Source organism: Medicago sativa, chromosome 2 (genome assembly GCF_051527215.1).
Source record: "Medicago sativa cultivar Bolivia chromosome 2, Bolivia_mono, whole genome shotgun sequence".
Lineage (NCBI taxonomy): Eukaryota > Viridiplantae > Streptophyta > Magnoliopsida > Fabales > Fabaceae > Medicago > Medicago sativa.
The window spans coordinates 34,812,985-34,833,772 of record NC_140750.1 but is presented as its reverse complement, the minus strand read 5'-3'; the positions used below and the strand labels follow the sequence as shown (position 1 = coordinate 34,833,772).

At 31.6% G+C, this 20,788-nt stretch overlaps 2 protein-coding genes, 2 long non-coding RNA genes and 1 pseudogene across 4 annotated transcripts; 1 reads left to right on the top strand and 4 right to left on the bottom strand.

Moving 5' to 3' along the window:
• The first annotated feature begins 3,061 nt into the window (after positions 1 to 3,061).
• On the top strand, positions 3,062 to 4,283 carry LOC146946507 (uncharacterized). The gene has a single exon (XM_085748238.1). It carries the CDS (start codon positions 3,129 to 3,131, stop codon positions 4,281 to 4,283), a length of 1,155 nt encoding a protein of 384 aa, XP_085604364.1. The 5' UTR covers positions 3,062 to 3,128.
• A 2,705-nt stretch (positions 4,284 to 6,988) lies between these two features.
• Positions 6,989 to 7,979, bottom strand: LOC146946506 (putative F-box/LRR-repeat protein 23; annotated as a pseudogene).
• Positions 7,980 to 8,265: 286 nt separating this feature from the next.
• Positions 8,266 to 10,251, bottom strand: LOC146946505 (uncharacterized). The gene is made up of 3 exons (XR_015028254.1): positions 9,666 to 10,251; positions 9,334 to 9,521; positions 8,266 to 8,475 (listed from the first exon to the last, which is right to left on the bottom strand). It is a non-coding gene; the product is annotated as an uncharacterized LOC146946505 (long non-coding RNA).
• A 2,917-nt stretch (positions 10,252 to 13,168) lies between these two features.
• Positions 13,169 to 14,883, bottom strand: LOC146946504 (uncharacterized). The gene is made up of 3 exons (XR_015028253.1): positions 14,572 to 14,883; positions 14,240 to 14,427; positions 13,169 to 13,380 (listed from the first exon to the last, which is right to left on the bottom strand). It is a non-coding gene; the product is annotated as an uncharacterized LOC146946504 (long non-coding RNA).
• A 3,121-nt stretch (positions 14,884 to 18,004) lies between these two features.
• On the bottom strand, positions 18,005 to 19,085 carry LOC146946503 (putative F-box/LRR-repeat protein 9). The gene is made up of 2 exons (XM_085748237.1): positions 18,694 to 19,085; positions 18,005 to 18,578 (listed from the first exon to the last, which is right to left on the bottom strand). Exons 1-2 carry the CDS (start codon positions 19,083 to 19,085, stop codon positions 18,005 to 18,007), a joined length of 966 nt encoding a protein of 321 aa, XP_085604363.1.
• Between the last annotated feature and the right edge of the window lie 1,703 nt (positions 19,086 to 20,788).

Genomic DNA, 20,788 nt, shown 5'->3' with positions numbered 1-20,788 from the left:
TAAACAATACGGGAACGAACTATGAACTGTGAGAACCCTACTTATTAATATTTAATATAATGCTAACAAATCTTTTTCTAAAATATTTTGAGTCCTAATATTTTTTTTATAGGATTTAAAGTCCAATCTTTAAAATTATTTTTTGCTCACGTTTATTACTAATCTTTTTTTAGAGGATTTAAGTCCAATCTTAAACAATATTTTCTGCTCACGTTTGTTACATTTGTTTTAATATTTAAATTTATTCTTATCTATTTGTTACGTGTTATTTGTATTGAAAATTAAGGGTATTTTTAAAAAGAAAAATCCAACCCAATAGTGTTGAAAGGGGTAGTTTCTTTATATATAGTATATATATATTAATTGATTGATATGTATATATAGTATAGATAAACCCCTTTTTGATCTCAAATTGGAACAAACCCTTCTCTCTCTTGCGATCGCCATCCACTTTTTTACTGGAACTACCCAATCGGTTGCAGCTTTGACATGCTAATTTCTGAAACCCTTATTATGTGTAGGGTCATGTTAACCGGTGCCCCCGGACACAGGTTAAGGAAACTAAAAAAAGGAAGTTTTAAAATGAAAGTAACACTTTTTATGCTTTTGAAGAGTTGACATCACAAGTTTTAATGTAATATTTACTATATTTGACTCCTTAACCAGTGCCCCGGGGCACTGGTTAACATTACCCTTATGTGTAATATAATAATATGCATTCCATCCCTTGAATTTCAATGTCTAAGATTATATTTGTACCATTTTATTTTGTTAAAAAAAACAAAAATTGTACCATTTTATAACTTGAATCTGAAGAACAAATAACTGTACAATTAACTGTACTATTTTTAAGTTAATGAAGTTACATTAGTTTGAAAGTTTCTCTATGTGGACCTAGCTATGATTCTAGTTTGCATACTTAGATACATATATATATACTCTAACTTAATTTGTTGTCTGATTCATGTATGTTTGTACCTTTGTTTCAATATGAATGTATCTATCTAAAGGAAAGGAAACGAACAAAGTCTACTCTTGATGCGGAACCGGAGATAGAATTAGTTGGTTACCAGGTGATGTAACAGATCAGATTCTGTCTTACTTACCGATTAGGGAAGCAGTGAGAACAAGTGTTTTATCCACCAACACAATTCCAAATCTTGTATTCGATACAAAACTTGTCCATGTCCCTGCTGCAACATCCGGAGACCATTTAGCTATTATCGAAAACAAGGTTTTGCAAATTGTTGATCATGTACTTTTATTCTCATGTCAAAGTTTACAGTCTTTAAAATTAAATGGGTGTTTGCTTAAACCTCCAACGACGATTGAAGGCTTCAGAAACTTGAAAAGTCTTGATCAGAAGCTAATATGATCCACAATCATGTGTATACAACTCATGATCTGTGTGTACATTATATTCTAATTTAAATCCTTTTTTTGTTGTCCTGCTTCAGTATTTGGCTGCAGGTGTTTTGCCAGAAAAGCTACCTACACCTTGTATTAATCTAAGTTTTCTTTCCTTAACCATAAACTTTGATAACATGGAGGAAATTTCGGCTGCTCTTTGTTTGTTCAGAAGCTCACCTAACCTTCAAAAATTTAAAATATCTGTGAGTACTCGTTTAGTTTAGCTTTGCTTTGCTTTTCTTCCTGATTTGTGGTTGCACTTGCACATCTTGTTTTTGTTTTTATGTAGTTATTAAACTATGGAATATGAAAACTTTTTTGCTTTAAGTATCTATCTATTGTTTAGCTTTGAAAGTAGTTTCTAAGACTTGTAGATGTGAGTTGCAATTTTGCGAACAGAAGTTATGAATCAATAGAAATTTCGGTAGAGTTGGTTATATTGTCAGTGCAGTAGATTCATAAGAGACTGTTGTATCTCATTTTCCATGTTTTATATGACTCAATACAATGTTAACTTCAGAGATTTAATATGCTCTATATCTCTCTTATGCATGCTATGTTTCCCCCTTTGATCCATGGATCTGTAACAATTGCATGTAGGCACTACGAGCTGATGTTGCTACTGTCCCTTTGTCGACACCTGCCACCTATTATTGGAAAGATATATTTTCAAGGTCGGTCATGACATTCCGAGTGCGACATGTGACGATAGATGGCATCTCTGGTACCCAGTCAGAATTAAATTTTATCAAATTTCTACTTCTATATTCTCCGGTGCTAGAAGAGATTATTGTGAAGCCTGTTGCAAAGGTTACACCGAAGTTGATGAAAGCACTAATTCAGTTCAAAAGAGCATCTAAGTTATATTGAAAGAGCCTTCATAATAATTTGTACTCTTGGGAGGAAGAATTGATGCCAATTACTCTTGGTCATCCAAACAATGGGATTGATTCAATTTACTGGCTTGAAAGTTGTGTTTTAAAACAGATTTGTTTTTCTAAGTGATCATTCTTTTATTCTAAAAAAAAAAATTGGTCAAATAGTTTTTTAACGAACTAAATTTTTTTGCTCTAAAAAACGAACTAAATCTCTTTTTATTTTAAGGAAACAAGACAAATCTTTTTTGAAGGAAATAAAACTAAATCTATGTCTAGTTTAGCAAAAAGTATCACCGTTTGATAAAGGAGAGATGGGATTAAATGTGATTATTTATTTTGATTATTTTGCTTTCCAGGTTTGTTAAAATTTTCTCCTAAACAAAAGTTTGTTACAATTTTTTTTCTTTTCTATTTCTTACTTTTGTCAAAAGATTAATGGTTTGTTACGGCTCAGTTTGTTAGCACATATACATAAGCATATCTTTGTTTTTTAGTTGACTTATATTGAGATTTGGAAAGGAATTATTTTCAAAGGAAAAAATTTGTTACAAAAGATTTTGAAGGAAATATTTTATGAGAAGATTTGTTCCTAATTTTATTAAAAAAAAAGATTTGTTACTTGATAAGCATTATTTAAGTCATATAAAGCTAGGGCTTCGTAGTTATAAATATACGCCTTCTCCTCAAAGCTACAAACATATATCTCTTGCTCTATTCCACAAAGCTTGATAACAAACTTTTACTATTCACTGTTCTTCTTTTTCTCCTGTTTTTTCACCCGTCAACCCACTTTCTATTCTTCCTATATTCCTCCTTTTCTTCATCCTTCTCAACAACACCATGGAAATCCCTCAAGATATTGCTTTTGAGATATTTTCATGGCTACCGGCAAAGAGCGTTTGCAAGCTCGACTCAACTTGCAACTCAGTCTCTGGGTTTCCAAAAGAAACTGTTTTCAAAAGAAAGCAGTCTCGTAATTTATTGGGGAGGGATGACACATGCTTATTCATCCAACCCGAACGGATAATCCAAAAGTATGAAAAACGAGTTGAGTTATATCCTCTACCTGAAGCCAGACAATCTTCTGGTGTTCCTAAGAAGGTTCTTAGACTCCTATCAAATTCAACTAGTATCTTTGGTTCAAGTAATGGTTTGCTTCTTTGCCAAACCATTAATGATCATGGTCCAATTGAGTTTTTCATATTTAACCCAATCACCAAGTGTAGGTCTTTCATTCCTACCCCAGAATCACTTCAAAGCAATCATAATTTTGCTAATATAAACATCATGTTAGATTGCTCTTCAGATGACTACAAGGTGTTTCTTTTTGAGAATCCAATGGAATGGTCATCCAATTGCTATAAATGCAGTGTCTATCATGAAAAGGAAGGTGTGTGGAAAACAATGGATAATGGTTTCCTTGCTGGCGGAAGAAACATGAACTTTGACATGTACGTCTTTCACAACAAAGCCATTCATTTTATCTCAGATTGTTCTCATTATTTTGCAAAACCTAGTCCTTTTTACAAGCCATACATAATGTCTTATCATCTCGAGAATGGAAACTCAACAATGCTGAGGTTGCCAAGAGAAGCCATTAGAGGTTGCCATACCATGACTAACTTGAGCATATTCAACTGGGGTAAGGTGTCAAGCTCGAAACGATCTATTTGTTTGGTGAAATTAAGAAAGTCAGTTTTTACTGTTTGGTATTTAAAAGATTATGAGTTGAGTTCATGGCAAAAAGTGTTGAAAGTTAGAGTGAGAGGATTAGGATTACAAGAGAAAGATCCTCAAGTTACTGGGTTTACAGTTACAAATGGAGATCTCTTGGTTTTTGCTACCGAGGAAAAAGTTTATAGTTGTGGTTTGAATGAAGAAAGATTTATGATGGTTGAAGAAATATGCCAACACAATTGTCGATTCAACCTTCGTTTGATCTCCTACTCAGACACATTTCGATCGTGTGGGACAAATGTTGTGCCTTGGAACTGATGTTGCAGCATGGAATGCATGGAATTTGATGTAGTCCAACCAATACTACATACTACTATGTGCGGCCAAGTTTAATTAATAGATTGTTGGTGCTTTTGAGAAGTTGTATCTAACAAGTTATGATCTTTGGATTTATTTTCTTTCATACAATTTCTCTTTATTCAACTTGATTTTCTATTTAGTGTCTTTTTATTTTTTCTGTTATGTTACCATCAATTTCTCTTTATATTTTGGTATCTTTCTATAGCCCATGTTATATTTTGATACGCCCTCATTGGTTCTAATTCAATTTACCTATGTGATTGATGAGGTCCATCAGATTCAATGCTATCATTAAATTCAATCAAGCATGTTTGTTCTTTTGTTGGAAGGAAAATTAAATGCATAGCACTATATCAGTACACCTGATATTTACAGGATTATTCTGTTCCATTAAATGGAACATATATTAGTATGATTAAAAGGAACATAAATCAGTTAAGATTTCATATAAACGAGTAAATATCTATTCCTGTTAAAGATAAATTATCATGTGTTGATGAAATTAGTTTAATGGTCTATGAATATTCAAAGGCATTTTTGGTTTGATTTAACTGTATCTAACAAATTCCATACAACCCATCTAACAGTTTCTTAACTGCCAAGAAACAATGGAAGAAGACTTGAAAGACAAGTTAACCAGCTAAGAGTCTCGTTCCAACAAAAAATGATGCCAACCCTTTTTGTAAGCTATCTCATTGATTGCACCTGGAAGTTCAGCATGAAGAGCAATAGAATTTCCATTATTGATTGTGAAACCTTACAAAAAGGAAGCATTATAATCTCATCTCTGAAGATCGCCAAACAACAAGTCTTGGGTTGTGAAAGCACCATAAATATTGCATTTGATCCAACTATAGATTGGAGTATGCGAGAGGATCGACCTCCTTGATCGTCTTAGTTTTGGGATGATGAACATTACCATTAAAAGCTTTTACAATAACAAACTTATAAATAGAAATGTATGAAGCTTTCTTAGTGAGAGTGCCAAATAGAGAGATGTAAGAAGTTTTTTTTTTTTTTGTAAGAAGCTTTTATTGTTAATGATTTAATGTTCATCATCCCAGAAAGAAAAAAAATATATATACGATCAATGAGGTCCTTTCTTTTTTATCTCAGTTACATTGGCATCAATAAAGTTATTGTTCAAAATTTATACACAATAGTGCAATAAAAAGAGCGGACAGACAGACCCGTCATAATGCTAGTGGTAGATAAAAAACCTTATGTTATAAAAAAGATAATAAAATATAATACATTTGTTATCTATAATTTTTTTGGCATGATTAGCATAAAAAAAAGTATTATCACACTCATTTTATTTCTTACTGGAGGAAAGACGATTAGCATGATTGCTTGTTTCCTATTCTATTGCGATTAATTAAATATTTATATTATCGAATATCATTATAAATTTTTAGCATATACCTATTCAGCCTTAAAAGAAAGCGTATACCTTCTTAAAAAAAATTTAGCATATATATACCACATTCAAATAATTTTCGTAAATAAATTAAAATAAGCTCTCTTATTGTTCCTCTTTTTTTATTAATATATCCTTCTGGATTGTTCTTATTATCGTGAGATTTAAGTAATTTTTTAATTAAAATTTTACATAATATATTAAAAGTGAAATGATATACAAAATAGTTTAAACGATTGGTCCTTTCAATAAAAGTTTAAACCAATGGTATAATTGAAACAATGAAAAATTATGTCCAAAGACGAGCACTCATTTGTTCGTCTTTCTGCTTTTTATAGTGTGTTAACTCATGTAAATTTTGAACAGTGTTTTCTATAAAATTTTAATTTTCATTAAAAATATATGTATATTTGTGACTTTTTTCTTCAAAAAAAAAAAAAAGAAAGAAAGATATTTGTGACATTCAAATCATAACAAACCCAACATACCATATTTACCTTTTTCAATAACAAAAACAATATAGCAAGTATGATATTAATTCTTATCTTTTAGAGTGACCCTAACAATCTAAAATTAATATAGGAAAATTTATTTAAGGGTATAATATATACTACTATATATAAAGTAAACTACCTTTTTCAACTCTTTTAGGCTGACTTTTTCTTTCTAAAAATGCCTTCAATTTTGAATGTAAATAACACATGTAACAAATATATAAGAATAAATTTAAATATTAAAAAAATGTAACAAACACGATATGAATATATATATGTCTGGTTTTTTTTTCTGTATCATTTAAAAAGTATAACAAATTAGATGGGTATATTTATACTTACTTTTTCATTATCTCAAATATACCCTTAAACAACTTTTTACTGCTAGAATATATAATTCTTACTCGAATTTTTAGCGAGAGAAATCATAGTAAATGATAGGACTTCTCCAACAAAAATCACAATCAAAATCATTCGAAACAACTCGAATTTTTAGCAAGAGAAATCATAGTAAATGATAAGACTTCTCCAACAAAAATCACAATCAAAATCATTCGAAACAAAAACATGGATAACCCAACTGATTAAGAAAGCATGTCAACCACGCATGAATCAACAAAAATCTGAGTGTCAACAAGGATCCCAATCTGACCTTTTACTTGAAGATAAACAAAAGACAATAAATCTACACTATATGATAATAACCTAGTTTTTCATCATCACCGTCACTTAGACTTCCACATTCAGAATCAATAATAAAAATCCTCATCGTCTTGGTCGTCATCATCATTATCAAGATCATCATCATCGTCGTCATCGTCGTCGTCGTCATCGTTGTCATTGTCAAAATTACCAAGATCATCATCTTCGTCATCATTAGAGTTATCACGATCAGGCAGTTGCAAATCATTTATCTAGTCAATGCACCTTTTCTTCAAATCTTCACTCAAATAAAGACAATCACGAATGTCAAGAGATTCAAGAAGAGTGCATTTATCAACAATGGCGAGCACACCAAGTTCAGTGAGCTTGTGTCCTTCCATATCAAGATGGTGCAGACCAGGCATCGTTTCAGCAATAACAAACGCCTTTTTATCCGAGTCAGAGGATTCAAGCGACGACAATGAACAATATTCAAGCGATTTCAAACGAAGGCAAGATCGACCAAGGGCTTCAAGAGAGACCTTGGATATATTGCAAAGTGGAATGTTAACCTCCTCTAACCGCGGAAGCTTTCTCACGGCTTCATTAAATCCTTTATCTGTAATCTTGGAATTCATAAGCAGCATGCATTGCAGGTGACTACCACTGTAAAATTTGAATTAAAATTAAAACTATTAAAAAACGGTTCATAAAAACAACAAGATATATACGGTTAAACGCAGGAATAAATTAAGATATATACGGTTAAACACATTTGAGGAGATCATCGGTGCCATACCCGTCAATAATAATTTCTTCAAGATGACCGCAACTTAGTTTAACAGCATTGCAACAAATCTTCTCCATATCCTCACGATTAACGTTACTATACTAGGGCACATGAATAACGCATACATCCGTCAAAATTGTCAATATATCAAGCCTCTTGAAGATGTTTGCTGCCAAATCACCCGGAAGATCAAGCCAATATGGTATTTTTGTGCTCTCGCTTTTCTCTTCCAATGTTGGAATAGAAGATAAAGTATCCAAGCAACTGAAACGATTTGATTATTTGATTCCTGTATTTATCGAAACCATATCGTGAAAGTAAACGTTTTGAAAGAGAAACGTTGGTGGGTCTTGGTAAGTCTTGAGAACGAGAAAAGCTACGCAAGGGGGGCCCGCGCGTCACTGAGGGAGTCCGATGTGCCTTAGCCAGGTTTTCGTCGGTTATGTATGAGATTGTACTCGAGGTTACTCCACCCGGGATACTCCGTAAAATGAATCAAGATAATGATTGATTCTTCAACACTAACATAATGAATGAATGAATGAATATGATTATGTATGCTTATTGTAACGCCCCGGATTTTGATCCAAGACATTACGCCTAATTCATTTTCATTTTTCTAAAAACACTACTATTTTTTTTTTTACTTCATCAATAATAAGTTCTTAGCTAAACCTATACAAAATTCTTAAAATAAATATCCTTCAAAAATATCTTCCAAAGTTACAATTTAATCAAAAACCCAATTTTTATTCCCGCGTACGCTTTCATCACACATCAAACTTCATATATCATCTTTGGTACCTACAACATTATATTAATGTAAGGGTCAATTTCCTTATCCAAATTGGTTCATACTCAAAGCACCAGAAACAATGTCATAAAATAGATAATATCAAAACTTATCAATCGATAAGAATTTAGAAAAATACATTCGAGTCATATGCTTCAAAGTAAGGTTCATAGACATCTTATTTGCAATAAAATAGTTTAAGTCAATAATCAATCACATGTATACAACAGACTCAATGCAATGCAATTATGTGTAAAATGCATGCTCTTAAATACTACATGATCCGGATATAATTCCTGCCACTAAGGCATCCACACAAAATATAATTGCAATTCCCGCCACACAGGCATCCACACAGAATATAATTGCAATTCCCGCCACACAGGCACCACACAGATGCATATGCCATGCATGATTATGAAAGTGCAGACTAAAACCCGTCACTAAGACACCACACAAAATATAATTATAACCCGCCACTAAGGCACCACACAGATATATAATATTAACCCGCCACTAAGGCAATTATATGTATTAGTGCATCATCAAGTACACAAACCAAAAGTCAATCATTTCACAAACTCACATTTTCATCTTTTTCTTCTTTAATTCATAAAAAAATGTAACATTTCTTTTCCAACATCACAAAACATATAAAGTATAATAATATAAAATATATCAATCACACCACATTATCATACACAGCTTTCATATAAAACATAATTATGAATAATCACTTTTAGAAAAGATTAATTTTACCATGGAAATACGTTTTAATTATTTTTCTTTTTAAAAGACAAGGATTGCTACCATTATCTAATAACACAGCCCTAGCACTTAGTAAGAACGTATGGGGAAAAAGCCCTTACCTCAAGAGCTTTCATTCCTAATCCACGACTCTAGCCTCAAACTCGCAGCTACGATACAGACACGATTTCTCTCGCTCTGAGCATTATTTTGAAGATTGAACCTTTGACATCAAGGAGAACCAAGTGGTGAAATCGTGGAGAATTTCATAGAACTCCCACGAGATACTCACAAGGAAAAGGAGCACAAGCTTCATAGAAAATAATGCTAGACTTAGAAATTGGAGTATGAAAATAATTAAGAAATGAACGATACATTAGGGTACTTTAGAACTTGCACACATTTTATGAAGTGGAGATAGAGGAACGAGTGACAGATGATGAGAAAATCTTACCTTGGTTCTACATGAATTTGAAGGAGGATAAGATCCGGAAATTTATTTTAAATAAGCAAGCTGGATCATTGTAAGGATTTGTGAGGAAACCGTCCGTGTAACAGGTGCAGTTACTAGGTTGTCAATCAAAAGACTTGGGATAAAAAGAGAGTTGAAATATGGCTTTAATTGAATTTAAAATGGCAAGGTTGAGATAGAAGAATGAAACGCATGGCCCAAAACAAATCTGAAGTAAAAATGGTGATTAATTGGACAAAGAAACATATGGCACCAGAAAGATATTTGAGAGAGATGGTGTGTATGTGGCTTTGTGAAGGAGACCTTATGAATTGTTTTTCGGTTTCCGCTCAATCGTGGGTTAGCACCAGAATTTAATATAAGGTGAGTGTGGAGAGAAAATAGGATATAGCTTTACATAGGAGTAGGAAATGGGAATGGAGTAACTACCACAATAACCCACGTAATTAAAGAGGTGGACATACATAATCTTTCACTAATTTTACAAGGAATAATAAGAAGGTTGAGTTGAGATTAAGGCTCAAGCCTAAAACGCATGGCTTCTAGTGCATAGAGATGATCCAGCAACTAAAATTAATAACTATTATAATCACATCAAGTAGATAATTTGAATTACATAAACTGTTATAATAATTTAACAAAAAGGAGGATTTACAATATTCTAAAATTCCTTACACATAAAATAAATTATTGAATAAATGATAAATCAAGAAAATCATTAAGAACTACATATATAAAATATCGGGATGTTACATTATTACCCCCTTAAAATAGTTTCGTCCTCGAAACTAAAAGATGAAAATATTAGAGTAGAGTTTCCTCGTTAAATAAAATCATAAGATAGTAAAAACTGCTGAAAATCTTCTAGTCTTGCATTCTAAAAATAGTTTTACGTCAAAATTAAACAATAACAGAAGATTAGGGTGTATTAAATAGAAACATCTTTGGTAAAACCATTCAACAAGTTTTTTTTTTTTTTTTAAATCAAGCCAAAATACTTTTGAATCCTTTGCAAACGAAAAAAAAATAGTAATTCAAATAGATAATGACAATCAAGAACAATTTAATAATGAAACAAAACATCCAATGTCGATTAAGAAAAGTTATGTTTCCGCTGCGCACTCTGATAGCAACTAGTTGGTCATCTATCATAATGGTGGTACATACTATCCTACCCCAACAATCATACTATTCTCTACAACTTGCACTTGGTGTTCTACGAGTTCACATTAGTCTTCATCACTCTTGGTTAACTCTCCTCCACAAAAATAACACAACTTATCATCACTAAGGTCAGGATTTTATTGATACCTAAAACAGACACTTTTCGACAAGAGATAACATTAAGACAAGGTTCGAGTAGTGGTGGAACAAGCACACACCATCACTTGAAGATGGGAGATGGGTCATCTAAGTCCTATAATTTATTTGAGCTAGGAAAAATATTTACGATTTATTCTTAGCTCTAAGAGCTCTCAAAAGTAACATCTAATTTCAATCAACAATGTCTTACCAAAAATTTAAACCACAAAGCCATTATCAATAAAAGAAAGAAAAAAATTAACCACGGGTTGTATGCATGCATCACACAAGATACACAATTTTCTTTCCAGGACACACCAGTCCACAATAAAATCACTTTTCAGTTTTTCAACTCTTTCATCTAAACCACACTCAAAATTAAATCAATTCAGGACATACATTTACACAAAATCATTTTTTTTTGTCTACACATGGATAACAAAAACAGAAAAATACTACACATTTTTAAAGTGCAAAATAGAAACAACAATATTTCACAGCAAAGACAACAATTTTCTAACAATAGCAAGAATTTGCAGGAAACCGAAAAACATAAATTAGTTTTAGTGACAGACACTAGAAATAGGTTTTAGTGACAGTGAGCAAAAACATAATTGCACATAACATGACTTTTAGTGACAAACCACAAAACATGTTATACTTAATGACATTTAGTGACAAACAACAGCAAAAACAATCATAATAATAAGAACCACGACATAAGGAGACAACATTACTATGTTAATCCTACAAATATAAATCATATCTAATTCACAAATTTTATTAATATCATCAAAGATAAACATGTTTTTAGAAGCAAAGTGAAATAATATCAAAACAAAAACCAATCACAAGATATGCCTAGATTGCAAAGTATCAACACAACTATATACATATAGTAGATTACTCAAGGCAATTCTAGCACCCCTAATCCTTAAAGTCTTGCTAACAAACACCAAACACACAAAATGAATTTAACAACCATAATTCAAAATCCAAACCTTGTCACATCTCTAAATCAAGTTACATATCTAAACCAAATGAACCACAAAGTAACACTCACATGACCACTTCAAGAATAAAACACATAGATCATAAAAATGTCAAACCAAACCACATTTCCACGCTACTGCCACAATGAGACTTTCTTAGTACTAAAACACTAGGCATGCATACATCATAGAGTCAAAACATTTTTTTTTTCCGAACAAAAATTTAAGATGTTTTCAAACTCACTTCTAACTTTCACAACCACAGAGGAAAGGAGAGACAACTATACTATAAAATCAAACATAATAAATCATTGTTATTTAATTGATGTAGTGTTCCTATTATAAAGAATAAAAAAAATGAGGGAGCGTGTTTCAAATAAAACTTGTGTGGGGTAAGTCCTACTGCTGACTTCTCAATACATCATTGCTCAAGACATAACCTATAGTAAACAATTACTTTGTTTCAATGAATGCATGCATAGTCTCGGTTACAAAAGATGTGTGAAAACAAAGGAGATATATGTCTAGCATGGCAACTACTAGTTCACTTGCTAAGTTTAAGGCTCATAAAAACCATCTAATAGTACATCGACACCGTATATCATGTGGAGTATAAGAACAAAATAATATGAACGGGTGTATCAGCAACAAGTCTAGGGTTTTTTTTTTCTTTGACAAAAATTCTAGCATAGGTTAGAAATTTAATAACATACTCTAAAATAATAGTTAAAATTTTTTTTCTTCAATCAAAGAACATAGATATTATTTTCATAAGACTCACCCTTTTAGAGAAAATAAAAAATAAAATAAAAATAAAAGTAGCTATTAAAATCACACTTTCTGGAAAACGAGATGCATGTATTCTCACTTTCACATACATACAAACAATGAATATCATGTTTATCACAAAAGCTGTATTTCCTTAAACACAACCAATAATGAATCATAAATCAAAGAATAGAACAAGGAAAAAAACAAAATCAAAGATACTACAAAGTCAAGATAACTAAGCCAACAACAAAGAAATCAACAATCACACATATTAGAAATCAAAACAAAGAAATCAAGCAATCACACGTCAGTCAAAAGGCACGCGTCATACATGATCATCGTCCCACCCCAAAAATATTTGTGTCCGAGGATTATTGCTCTGATACCATAATGTAACGCCCCGGATTTTGATCCAAGACATTACGCCTAATTCATTTTCATTTTTCTAAAAACACTACTATTTTTTTTTTTTTACTTCATCAATAATAAGTTCTTAGCTAAACCTATACAAAATTCTTAAAATAAATATCCTTCAAAAATATCTTCCAAAGTTACAATTTAATCAAAAACCCAATTTTTATTCCCGCGTACGCTTTCATCACACATCAAACTTCATATATCATCTTTGGTACCTACAACATTATATTAATGTAAGGGTCAATTTCCTTATCCAAATTGGTTCATACTCAAAGCACCAGAAACAATGTCATAAAATAGATAATATCAAAACTTATCAATCAAAAAGAATTTAGAAAAATACATTCGAGTCATATGCTTCAAAGTAAGGTTCATAGACATCTTATTTGCAATAAAATAGTTTAAGTCAATAATCAATCACATGTATACAACAGACTCAATGCAATGCAATTATGTGTAAAATGCATGCTCTTAAATACTACATGATCCGGATATAATTCCCGCCACTAAGGCATCCACACAGAATATAATTGCAATTCCCGCCACACAGGCATCCACACAGAATATAATTGCAATTCCCGCCACACAGGCACCACACAGATGCATATGCCATGCATGATTATGAAAGTGCAGACTAAAACCCGTCACTAAGACACCACACAAAATATAATTATAACCCGCCACTAAGGCACCACACAGATATATAATATTAACCCGCCACTAAGGCAATTATATGTATTAGTGCATCATCAAGTACACAAACCAAAAGTCAATCATTTCACAAACTCACATTTTCACCTTTTTCTTCTTTAATTCATAAAAAAATGTAACATTTCTTTTCCAACATCACAAAACATATAAAGTATAATAATATAAAATATATCAATTCACACCACATTATCATACACAGCTTTCATATAAAACATAATTATGAATAATCACTTTTAGAAAAGATTAATTTTACCATGAAAATACGTTTTAATTATTTTTCTTTTTAAAAGACAAGGATTGCTACCACTATCTAATAACACAGCCCTAGCACTTAGTAAGAACGTATGGGGAAAAAGCCCTTACCTCAAGAGCTTTCATTCCTAATCCACGACTCTAGCCTCAAACTCGCAGCTACGATACAGACACGATTTCTCTCGCTCTGAGCATTATTTTGAAGATTGAACCTTTGACATCAAGGAGAACCAAGTGGTGAAATCGTGGAGAATTTCATAGAACTCCCACGAGATACTCACAAGGAAAAGGAGCACAAGCTTCATAGAAAATAATGCTAGACTTAGAAATTGGAGTATGAAAATAATTAAGAAATGAACGATACATTAGGGTACTTTAGAACTTGCACACATTTTATGAAGTGGAGATAGAGGAACGAGTGACAGATGATGAGAAAATCTTACCTTGGTTCTACATGAATTTGAAGGAGGATAAGATCCGGAAATTTATTTTAAATAAGCAAGCTGGATCATTGTAAGGATTTGTGAGGAAACCGTCCGTGTAACAGGTGCAGTTACTAGGTTGTCAATCAAAAGACTTGGGATAAAAAGAGAGTTGAAATATGGCTTTAATTGAATTTAAAATGGCAAGGTTGAGATAGAAGAATGAAACGCATGGCCCAAAACAAATCTGAAGTAAAAATGGTGATTAATTGGACAAAGAAACATATGGCACCAGAAAGATATTTGAGAGAGATGGTGTGTATGTGGCTTTGTGAAGGAGACCTTATGAATTATTTTTCGGTTTCCGCTCAATCGTGGGTTAGCACCAGAATTTAATATAAGGTGAGTGTGGAGAGAAAATAGGATATAGCTTTACATAGGAGTAGGAAATGGGAATGGAGTAACTACCACAATAACCCACGTAATTAAAGAGGTGGACATACATAATCTTTCACTAATTTTACAAGGAATAATAAGAAGGTTGAGTTGAGATTAAGTGTCAAGCCTAAAACGCATGGCTTCTAGTGCATAGAGATGATCCAGCAACTAAAATTAATAGCTATTATAATCACATCAAGTAGATAATTTGAATTACATAAACTATTATAATAATTTAACAAAAAGGAGGATTTACAATATTCTAAAATTCCTTACACATAAAATAAATTATTGAATAAATGATAAATCAAGAAAATCATTAAGAACTACATATATAAAATATCGGGATGTTACACTTATGATTATGATATGATGCTAGCTATGAGCAATTATGTAATAGAACAAGATATAAATGTATACCGATGACGATCTAAGGTTTCCCTAATCGTCCGGATTAGGACCGTGTCATGATTATGTTATGAGTAGACCTCGATGCGTTTATCGTATCTTGGCATAGCGGTATTAGGTTCCCTTCAACCGTCATGACACGTATGATGTTAGTAAAGACCTATGCCCAGTAAGATGAACCTATGATGGATCTAGTATGCACGATCCTCTAGGAAAGCATGACCACACACGTATAATCAACCGTCAGGTTGTATTGTAGACACTTGGTGACCGTAGGTTTCCCTGAGGTTACCTATAGCCTAGGGTTAGGTAGAACTCATCACTGAGACATTATGTCTCATCCCATTCCTTATTTGTTTCAGATAAGCAGGTAAGCATTACAAGCTCGAAGCCGGATGGATGTTTCAACAAGTGCGCGTTCGTACCCGCCGCATGATGTTCGATATTTTCAAGAATGCATTTTTCTAAGTATGGATGAGATGTACAGTTTTGTTGTTGTACGAACGTGATTGTTGTATATAATATTCATTCATATGTATTTTAAGTTGTAAATTTTAATGTATCCAGTACTGAATATAGCGCACATGCTAAACTTCCTAGGTACGTTTAGTATGGGTGTTACAAACTACCAGTAAAAGACATCTGCGAAACATAACATTGAGATATTTAAGAGATATTCTTGCATGAACTCTCACCCAACACATCATTCTTACAGCCAACCAATAAAAAAATGACACATGTTATTAACTTTAAAAAAAGTGTGATTTTAATTAAGGAAATGGAAACATAAATGGTGGTGGGTGGTTCTTGTCGGTTAAAGAAAGTGGAAAAAGGAGAGAGAAATATTAAAAATAATGAGAAAAAATTCTGATATTAATTCTTTTTATTATTTTAATGAGGTGTTAGATTTTAATTGGTTGGGTGTAAGAATGATGTGTTGGGTAAGAGTTCACGTAAGAATTCCTCATTATATAAAATAATTAGATTGTTAATTTTGTAAAATGTTTATAGATATTAAATGAAAATATGAGCATTAATGTAATATTTCATTTAAATATTTTTTTCTTATATATACAAAAAAAATTTAAATAGTTGAGTCACACCAATTATAGATTTTATTTGTTTATACATGCGAAAACAATATATATATATATATATATATATATATATATATATATATATATATATATATATATATATATATATATATATATATAAGAAAATTAAATGTACTTATAAGATAGCTTATTTGAAATGCACCATTAACAAAATTTGTCTTACTTGTACAAGATTTTGTGCGACCAAGTTTTCAGTCAATTTTACTTATTGTTGACTTTGTATTTCTGTATGTGTACCATACCATGTACATATGGCTCGAGAAGGATATGGAATTGAGAAATTCTTCCTTAGTCACAAACATAAGAAAAAAGTGTTTAGATACACAAACATGATTGAACAAAATTAAAGAAAAAAATAATTGAATGATATGACTAAATTCTGAGAAATTCTAATATGGTCACGAGACCAAACAAATAGTGTTTGGTCACACACACATAAACAAATATTTTTTTAATGATGAAAAGAAAATTGATAACAAAATAATTAAATATTTTAAAGATAATATCTTCATGTGAGTGTGTCCAAAGACTATTTATTTGGTCTTGTGACCATGGAAGAATAGCTCCTAAATTCTTTTTGATTTATTTTTCTTTATTTTATGAGTGTGTTCAACATTTTTTATTTGTAGTTGTGTTCAAGCAAGTCTTCTTTTATGGAATGGTATTTTATATTTTTTCAACATCAAATATTATTAAACAACCATCCCACAAAGAGAAGTGGGAAAAGTTTAAAGTAGAGGGGCCAAATAAGGCTACAGTACCCGATAACAAGCAAAACGCCTAAAAACAAAAGTAACAGAACCGCCAAAACAGTCCTAAATACTGAACAGAAAAGAAACAGGAATAGCAGCAGGTCAGCACCCTTAAATGACAGAAACAGAGGCCAAAACACATGTACAGCCCGGCGTCCACAGTCACTTATCTAACCAAGCAATCGCGGGGTTCCAACACCACTCGTAGAAGAAACACTACGCTATATCCAATGCCATGAGACCACCTTAATTGGAATGATATTTGATTGATGAATCTGCGTTGGGTGTGTGGTTAATGTACTTTGATTCATTTGTTATACTTGATTTGTTCATATCAAATCTAGCGTCTTCCTAACGTGAACTACATTATTTCCTAAGGTGAACTACATTATTATAAGCTAACGACCAATAAAGTTGGTGATTCCTGCATTTTTGTGGCAGAAAGAGAACACAAATTTTACTGCTAGAATATACAATTCTTATTTGAATTTTTAGCAAGCAAACATTCTGGTACGATTTTGGAGAAATCATAGTAAATGATAAGATTTCTCCAACAAAAATCACAATCAAAATCATTCAAAACAGAAACATAAATAACCCAACTGATTAAGAAAACATGCCAACAAGGATCTCTATCCGACTTTTTACTTGAAGATAAACAAAAGACAATAAATCTACACTATATAATAATAACCTAGTTTTTCATCATCACTATCACTTAGACTTCCACATTCAGAATCAATAATGAAAATCCTCGTCGTCGTCATCATCATCATCATCATCATCATTATCAAGATCATCATCATAATCATCATCATCATCATCGTCATCGTCGTCGTCGTCATCAAAATTACCAAGATCATCATCGTCGTCATCATTAGAGTTATCACGATCAGGCAGGTGCAATTCATTTATCTGGTCAATGCACCTTTTCTTCAAATCCTCACTCAAATAAAGACAATCACGAATGTCAAGAGATTCAAGAAGAGTGCATTTATCAATAATTGCGAGCACACCAAGTTCAGTGAGCTTGTGTCCTTCCATATCAAGATGGCGTAGACCAGGCATTGATTCAGCAATAACAAACGCCTTTTTATCGGATTCAGAAGATTCATGCCACGACGACCATGAACGATAGTCAAGCGATTCCAAAAGAGGGCAAGATCGACCAAGGGCTTCAAGAGAGACCTCAGATATATTGCAAAGTGGAATGTTAACCTCCTCTAACCGCGGAAGCTTTCTCACGGCTTCACTAAATCCTTTATCTGTAATCTTGGAACTCATAAGCAGCATGCAACGTAGGTGACTGCCACTGTAAAATTTGAATTAAAAAAAAAAAAAAAAAACCTATTAAAAGATGGTTCATAAACACAACAAGATATATACGGTTAAATGCAGGAATAAATTAAGATTTCGGAACTCATTACTTATCAGCTATGCATTTGAGGAGATCATCGGTGCCATAACACCCGTCAACAGTAATTTCTTCAAGATGACCGCAACTTAGTTTAACAGCATTGCAACAAATCTTCTCCATATCCTTACGATTAACGTTACTGTATTGGGGCACATGAATAGTTCGCCACATGAGAGGATCCTTGCAAATCTTCAACCATTGAGTGCACACAACACATACATCCGTCAAAATTGTCAATATATCAAGCCTCTTGAAGATATTTGCTGTCAAATCACTAGGAAGATCAAGCCAATATGGTATTTTTGTGCTCTCGCTTTTCTCTTCCAATGTTGGACCAGAAGATAAAGTATCCAAGCAACTGAAACGATTTGATAATTTGATTCCTGTATTTATCGAAACCATATCGTGAAAGTAAACGTTTTGAAAGAGAAACGTTGGTGGGTCTTGAGGACGAAAGTGTTTGACAATAGAAAAAAGATAATAGGAGAAAACGGTGGCTAGGGTTGCAAACAAGTTATGAAGGATTTTCTAGGTGTCACCTACGAAATTTATTATTAATAGGGTGTTATAATAGTTAGCATGAAGGAAACTTTTATAAACAATTCCTGTCAATGCTTTGTTAATGATCCTTTATACTCCCTCCCTCCGTTCCTTTTTAAGTGTCGTTTTAGAATTTTAACACAAAAATAGCGAAGTGTATTTTTGCACACTTTTTTCCTATTATACCCTCATTTTAATCTACTAGTAGTTTCATTTTTTTTTGCACACACTTTATCTTTCCAATAAATTTAATATGTAACAAACAATTGTTAGTTACTCCTTTTTTTCTCCAACAAATTCCTATTTTTTTGCGCGCTTTATCTTTCTCTCATAACAAACAATTTTCTAAACATTGTGCATATCTCTTGAAATTTTAACGAGTACTACTCATGTTATTTATAAAATTTTAACTCTTCAAGAAACTATTATCATAGGTAACAAAATTTTGTTTAAATTTGAAGATAACAAACAAGAAACAAATTTTGTTTTAAAATAAAACAAACAAACTTTGTTTAAAAAAACACACTTTAGTTTTACAAATATATAGCATTAATTAGTTTTATAGAAAAATATAAGAATAATTGATAAAGGGTATAACTGACAAATCATACCCTTAAAATACCAAAACAACAGTTAAATAGGAACAAAAAATTCACTCTAAAAAGACACTTAAAAAGGAACGGAGGGAGTAATATAAAACATATTTCTATATCATATATATATATATACACTACATATAAAGAAAACTACCCCTTTCAGCACTTTTGGGTTGAATTTTTCTTTCCAAAAATACCCTCAATATTCAATACAAATAGCACATGTAACAAATAAATAAGAATAAATTTAAATATTCCTTTCAAAAAAAGAATAAATTTAAATATTAAAACAAATGTAACAAACACGATATGAATATATATTTTTTGTTTTTTTCTTTTATCATTTAAAAAGTGTAACAAACTAGATGAGTATATTCATACTTACTTTTTCATCATTCCAATTATACCCTTAAATAACTTTTTCTATCATAAAATTGTTGTTGGTGTCAATAAAAAATGAATTTAGATTTTTTTTTTGTTATATTGTATTCTTGTCGGTGTCGTTGAAATATATAATCATGGTTAGTTTAATTTTTTATAACTTGAAAGCAACAAACATTTATATTTTTTTTTAGTTTTAATCAAAATCAAAATTTCATAAAAAAAACACCATTCATAATTTTCAAACATTACCACAATAAAAAGAGCAGAAAGATGGGCACGTGAGTGCCCATCTTTTCGCTAGTTTAAATAAGGAACATATCTTTTTTTTTTAACAAAAATAAGGAACAGATCCTAACAATATTCAAAGCAAATTTTTAATATAAATTATGTCCTATATCTTATTTTAAATGTATTTAAAATATAAATTAAGTTATTATCTTCTAAAGATTTTAGGCACAATCTTCACAAAATAATCCAACTTAAGAAGAAAAAAAATTCTTAAAGAATATTTCACAGAAGAAAAAAATTAGGACGAAATCTTTAGAATATATTATATAAAATAATATATATGATTATTAGATTTAA